Source organism: Rhinopithecus bieti, unplaced genomic scaffold (assembly GCF_001698545.2).
Source record: "Rhinopithecus bieti isolate Rb0 unplaced genomic scaffold, ASM169854v2 scaffold_26813, whole genome shotgun sequence".
Classification (NCBI taxonomy): Eukaryota; Metazoa; Chordata; class Mammalia; order Primates; family Cercopithecidae; genus Rhinopithecus; species Rhinopithecus bieti.
This window is the reverse complement of record NW_016812144.1, coordinates 272,059-278,569: the sequence shown is the minus strand read 5'-3', so window position 1 is coordinate 278,569 and position 6,511 is coordinate 272,059. Positions and strand designations below refer to the sequence as shown.

The window sequence follows — 6,511 nt, the reverse complement described above, 5'->3', positions numbered from 1 at the left end:
CTCGGCCTCCCAAAGTGCTGGGATTACAGGCTTGAGCCACCGCGCCCGGCCGTAGGAGAAATTATGATTAGGTAATATCCATTTAGTTTTTCTTTTCTTCTTTCTTTCTTTCTTTTTTTTTTTTTTGAGACAGAGTCTCACTCTGTCATCCAGACTAGAGTGCAGTGGCGTGATCTCAGCTCACTGCAACCTCCGCCTCCCAGGTTCAAGCGATTCTCCCACCTCAGCCTCCCAAGTATCTGGGACTACAGGTACATGCCACCACACCCGGCAAATTTTTGTATTTTTAGTAGGGAGGGGGGTTTCACTATGTTGACGAGGCTGGTCTTGAACTCCTGACCTCATGGTCCACCCACCTTGGCCTCTCAAAGTGCTGGGATTACAGGCATGAGCCACTGCGCCCAGCTTTCTTTCTTTTTTTTTTTTTTTTTCCTTTGAGACACAGTTTCACTCTGTCCCCCAGGCTGCAGTGCAGTGGCGGGACCTCTGCTCACTGCAGCCTCTGCGTCCCAGGTTCAAGTGATTCTCCTGCCTCGGCCTCCCAAGTAGCTGGGACTATAGGCGCATGCCACTATGCCCAGCTAACTTTTGTATTATTAGTAGAGACTGGATTTTGCCATGTTGGCCAGGTTGGTCTTGAATTCCTGACCTCAAGTAATCTGCCTGCCTTGGCCCCCCAAAGTGCTAGGATTAGAAGTGTGAGCCACGGTGTCCGGCCTGATTTTTCTTGAAATTATGTTTCAACAGTACTTTTTTTTTCTAGAAAAGAACTTGAAATTTCCTTACAACCAATGCCTTAATAGTGCTAGTTTACATGATTTCTCTCCTAAAACCTATCACCAGCGCCTTCTTGGAGTGTTTCTTATGGCAGTTGATGGCACCATCTGCTGAGTTACTTGGGAAGGATCACCTGAGTCCTCCTCACCATTCCACTCCTCCTGTCCTGCCCATCAGTTGTTCTGTCAGTGTTATTCCCAAGTAGATCACACAGCTGATGGCAGCATCTTTAACCTAAGCCTCTGCCCACCTCCAGCCAGCCCATAGCTCTCACTCTTGGTCCCCCTTAGTATGTTCTCAAAGCAGGAAAAGCAACAACAGTTTTTTGTTTTTTGTTTTGAGACGGAGTCTCCCTCTGTCGTCCAGGCTGGAGTGCAGTGGTGCAATCTCAGCTCACTGCAACCTCTGCCTTTCAGGCTCAAGCAGTTCTCATGCCTCAGCGTCCTGAGTAGGTGGGATTACAAGTGTGCGCCACCACACCTGACTAATTTTTGTATTAGTAGAGACAGGGTTTCACCGGATGGCCAGACTGGTCTGGAGCTTCTGGCCTCAAGTGATCCACCTGCCTCTGCCTCCCAAAGTGTTGGGGTTACAGGCGGGAGCCACTGTGCCCACCTGCAACAACTGATTTTTTGTTTGTTTGTTTGTTGAGATGGAGTCTCGCTCTGTCGCCCAGGCTGGAGTGCACTGGCATGATCTAGGCTCACCTCAAGCTCTGCCTCCCAGGTTCACGCCGTTCTCTTGCCTCAGCCTCCCAAGTAGCTGGGACTAAAGGTGCCTGCCACCACGCCTGGCTAATTTTTTGTATTTTTAGCAGAGACGGGGTTTCACCGTGTTAGCCAGGATGGTCTCGATCTCCTGACCTCGGCCTCCCGAAGTGCTGGGATTACAGGCGTGAGCCACCACGCCTGGCCTTTTTTTTTTTTTTTTTTTTTTTTTTTTTTTTTTTTTTTTGAGACAGAGTCTTGCTCTGTCTCCCAGGCTAGAGTACAGTGGCACGATCTCAGCTCACTGCAACCTCCGCCTCCTGGGTTCAAGCAATTCTCCTGTCAGCCTCCTGAGTAGCTGGGACTACAGGCATGTGCCACCACGGCCAGCTAATTTTTGTGTTTTTAGTAGAGATGGGGTTTCACCACATTGGCTAGGCTGATCTCAAGCTCCTGACCTTGTGATCTGCCCACCTCAGCCTCCCAAAGTGCTAGGATTACAGGCTAGGATTACCACGCCCAGCCTATTTGGCTTCATTTAGTGGAATTTTTCATCTTGAAAGTTGTTCCTAATTAAACATATATATGTATATATATGTGTATATATATGTATATATGTATATATATGTACATATATGTGTGTGTATATATGTATATATGTGTGTGTATATATGTGTATATATGTGTGTATATATGATGTGTGTATATATGTGTGTATATATATGTGTATATATGTATGTGTATATATATGTGTATATATATGTGTGTACATATATGTGTATATATATGTGTGTATATATATATGTGTGTATATATATGTGTGTGTATATATATGTATATTTTGTTTGTTTGAGGTGGAGTTTTGCTCTTTTTGCACAGGCTGGAGTGCAATGGCACCATGTCAGCTAACTGCAACCTCCACCTCCCGGGTTCAAGCGATTCTCCTACCTCAGCCTCCCAAGTAGCTGTTATTACAGGCATGCATGCACCACCATGCCCGGCTAATTTTTTGTATTTTTATTAGAGACGGGGTTTTTCCATGTTGGTCATGCTGGTCTCGAACTCCTGACCTCAGGTGATCCACCCGCCTTGGCCTCCCAAAGTGCTGGGATTACAGGTGTGAGCCACCATGCTGGGCATAAACGTATTTTTCTTTTTTCTGGGTTTTTTTTTTTTTTTTTTTTGAGATGGAGTCTCGCTCTGTCACCCAGGCTGCAGAGTGCAGTGGCGCAATCTCGGCTTACTGCAAGCTTAGCCTCCCAGGTTCATGCCATTCTCCTGCCTCAGCCTCCCAAGCAGCTGGGATTATAGGTGTGCGCCACCACGCCCGGCTAATTTTTTGTATTTTTAGTAGAGATGGGGTTTCACCGTGTTAGCCAGGCTGGTCTCGATCTCCTGACCTCGTGATCCACCTGCCTCGACCTCCCAAAGTGCTGGGATTACAGGCGTGAGCCACCGTGCCCAGCCACATATTTTTCTTAACCCTTATTTGTGTCTGTTCTGTATCTTGATTGTGCAAAATAACCAGGTCAGGAAAATCTCACGGATTCTAGTTCTTATTTATTTGCTTTTTGAAACTGGATCTTGCTCTGTCACTCAGTCTGGAGTGCAGTAGCATGATCATAGCTCACTGCAGCCTAAACCTTCTAGGCACAAGTGATCGTCTAGCCTCAGCCTCCCAAGTATCTGCAACTACAGGTATGCACCTCCACACCTGGCTAATTCATTTTTTGTAGTAGAGACAGGGTCTCACCATGTTGCCCAGACTGGTCTCAAACTCCTGGCCTTAAGCAGTCCTCCTGCCTCTGACTCCCAAAGTGCTTGGATTACAGTCATGAGCCACTGTCCTGGCCTAGTTCTTAATTCTAAAAAATACTGTTGCTCATTTGATTTTACAGAGTATCGGAGGCAGGATGGATTTCTTGGATACGTTGCTTCTGTATTTTATCCCATGAACTATCAGGGTAATTTGATTATTTTCTCCTTATTCTAGGTTTGTGAAGTTTTCTATGCCCAGTGTTCCTGACTTTGAGACGCTATTCTCACAGGTTCAACTCTTCATCAGTACTTGTAATGGGGAGCACATTCGATATGCAACAGACACTTGTAAGCTAAATAACATTTTATTCTCCATTGAAAATATTTTGCCTTTGTGGTTATATTTATATTTTCAATATTTTGTTATTGTATCTAGTTGCTGGGCTTTGCCATCAGCTAACAAATGCACTTGTGGAAAGAAAACAGGTAAGAAATACTATTCAAGTATTCCTAGTTTTGTTAAAATACGTAACTAGCTTACACAGTGAACTACTTTATTAAGATTCCGGTTAGTACTGAGCATCCACCACCTACGTATCTGTGGTCACTTGAGAGCACTCACAGTCAGTGCTGTAAGCACAGGAAGCCCTCACGTCCCCTGAATGAGGTGGGGGCATGGGGAGGTGTGGCGCCTCAGGGAGGCTGCTGCTGGAACCAGCAAGTAGTTGGAATTACCAAGCTAGTACCGTGTTTTTGTTGTTGTTGTTTTGTTTTTGAGACAGAGTCTCGCTCTGTCGCCAAGGCTGGAGGCACAATCTCGGCTCACTGTAAGCTCCGCCTCCCGGGTTCACGCCATTCTTCTGTCACAGCCTCCCGAGTAGCTGGGACTACAGGCACCTGCCACTATGCCCGGCTAATTTTTTGCATTTTTAGTAGAGATGGGGTTTCGCCGTGGTCTCGATCTCCTGACCTCATCATCTGCCCACCTTGGCCTCCCAGAGTGCTGGGATTATAGGCGTGAGCCACTGCACCCGGCCGCTAGTTCCCTTTATGTTGTAATATGCTGGGTTTTGTTTATTACATTTTTTGTTTTAACTTTTCATTAGGACATTATTTTAGCCTTACAAAACGCTTCAAGAATAATATAACAGATTCTCATACATTTCACCTAGATTCTCCAAATGTTAACATTTTATCACACTTCTTCTTTTTTTCTCTTCCTCTCTGTTTTATTCTGAGCCATTGGAAAGCAAATTGCAGATATGCTATTGCTGTTCTTTATCCCTAAATACTTCAGTGGGTAAAGCCTAAAAATTAGGACCTTCTCTTACATAGCACAGTGTAATGGTCAGCATCCAGAAATGAATTCTTACTTTTTTTATTTTATATTTTTTTCGGAGACAGGGGCTTGCACTGATGCCTGGGCTGGAGTGCAGTGGCGCCATCTCTGCTCATTGCAACCTCTGCCTCCCAGGTTCAAGCAGTTCTCCTGCCTCAGCCTCCTGAGTAGCTGGAGACTACAGGTGCATGCTGCCAGGCCCAGCTAATTTTTTGTATTTTAGTAGAGACTGAGTTTCACCATGTTGCCAGACTGGTCTTGAACTCCTGAGCTCAGGCAATCCTCCCGCCTTGGCCTCCCAAAGTGCTAGGATTACAGGCAGGAGCCACCACGCCCGGCCCAGAAATGAACATTAATATAATGCATCAACAAATTGACAGACCCCATTTAAATTTTTGGCCAGTGAAAAGGACTGTCTTTTGCTATAAAAGGACATTAGCTGTTCAGACAGTGTACTGTATAGCAAAAGAAAACCATGCATTACATTGCTTTGTCTCTTTAGTGTCCCTTAATCTGGAACAATGCTTCAGTCTTTATCTTTTATAATATTAACACAATTTATAATATGGGTTTTTTTTGTTTGTTTTGAGATGGAGTCTCGCTCTGTCGCCCAGGCTGGAGTGCGGTTGCGCAATCTCGGCTCACTGTAACCTCCGCCTCCTGGGTTCACGCCATTCTCCTGCCTTAGCCTCCCGAGTAGCTGGGACTACAGGCGCCCGCCACCACGTCCGGCTAATGTTTTGTATTTTTAGTAGAGACGGGGTTTCACCATGTTAGGATGGTCTTGATCTCCTGACGTCGTGATTCGCCCGCCTCAGCCTCCCAAAGTGCTGGGATTACAGGCGTGAGCCACCACGCTCATCCTATAATGTGGGTTTTTAAAGTTTTTATTTAGTTATTTATTTTTTTGAATTGGAGTCTCATTCTGTTGCCTAGGCTGGAGTGCAGTGATGTGATCTCAGCTCACTGCAACCTCCACCTCCCGGCTTCAGGCGATTCTCGTGCCTCAGCCTCCTGAGTAGCTGGGACTACAGGCACGTGCCACCTTTCCCAGCTGATTTTTGTTTTGTTTTTTGAGACAGAGTCTTGCTCTGTCATCCAGGCTGGAGTGCAATGGCACAATCTCGGCTCACTGCAACCTCTGCCTCCTAGGTTCAAGCAATTCTCCTGCCTCAGCCTCCCTAGTAGCTAGGATTACAGCTACCATGCCTGGCTAATTTTAGTAGAAACAGGGTTTCACCATGTTTGGCCAGGCTGGTCTCGAATTCCTGACCTCAGGCGATCCGCCTGCCTTGGCCTCCCAATGATTTTTGTTTTTTTTTTTTTGTTTGTTTGTTTGTTTTTTTGTTTTGTTTTTTTTTTGAGACGGAGTCTCGCTCTGCCGCCCAGGCTGGAGTGCAGTGGCCGGATCTCAGCTCACTGCAAGCTCCGCCTCCCGGGTTCACGCCATTCTCCTGCCTCAGCCTCCCAAGTAGCTGGGACTACAGGCGCCCGCCATGTCGCCCGGCTAGTTTTTTGTATTTTAAGTAGAGACGGGGTTTCACCATGTTAGCCAGGATGGTCTTGATCTCCTGACCTCATGATCCGCCCGTCTCGGCCTCCCGATTTTTGTATTTTTAATAGAGGTGAGGTTTTGCTGTGTTGGCCAGGCTAGTCTCTAGAACTCGTGACCTCAGATGATCCGCCTGCTTCAGCCTCCCAAAGTGCTGAGATTACAGGTGTGAGCCGCTGCACCCAGACAGGTGTTTCTTTTTAACTTGAAAGTGAATTTAAGATTAGTGATTTGAAAGAGGCTGAAAATAGAACCAGTTGTTATTTTGTAGTACTAAGTAACTGTGTTTGAAAGAGATGGTTAAGAAAAATCATGAGTTTTTGAAAAAGCTATAAGTTATTGAGCTATTTTTAGTCTCTTCGTGTATATATATATATA

At 45.8% G+C, this 6,511-nt stretch overlaps 1 protein-coding gene across 1 annotated transcript in view; it reads left to right on the top strand.

Moving 5' to 3' along the window:
* The window catches only part of COPS3 (COP9 signalosome subunit 3), a 39,204-nt gene that overhangs the window by 10,492 nt on the left and 22,201 nt on the right, over positions 1–6,511 (top strand). Inside the window, exons 3-4 of the mRNA XM_017895564.1 lie at positions 3,478–3,590; positions 3,679–3,786. Of these exons, the coding sequence (XP_017751053.1) occupies positions 3,478–3,590; positions 3,679–3,786 (221 nt within the window). The remainder of the gene's footprint in view (positions 1–3,477; positions 3,591–3,678; positions 3,787–6,511) is intronic.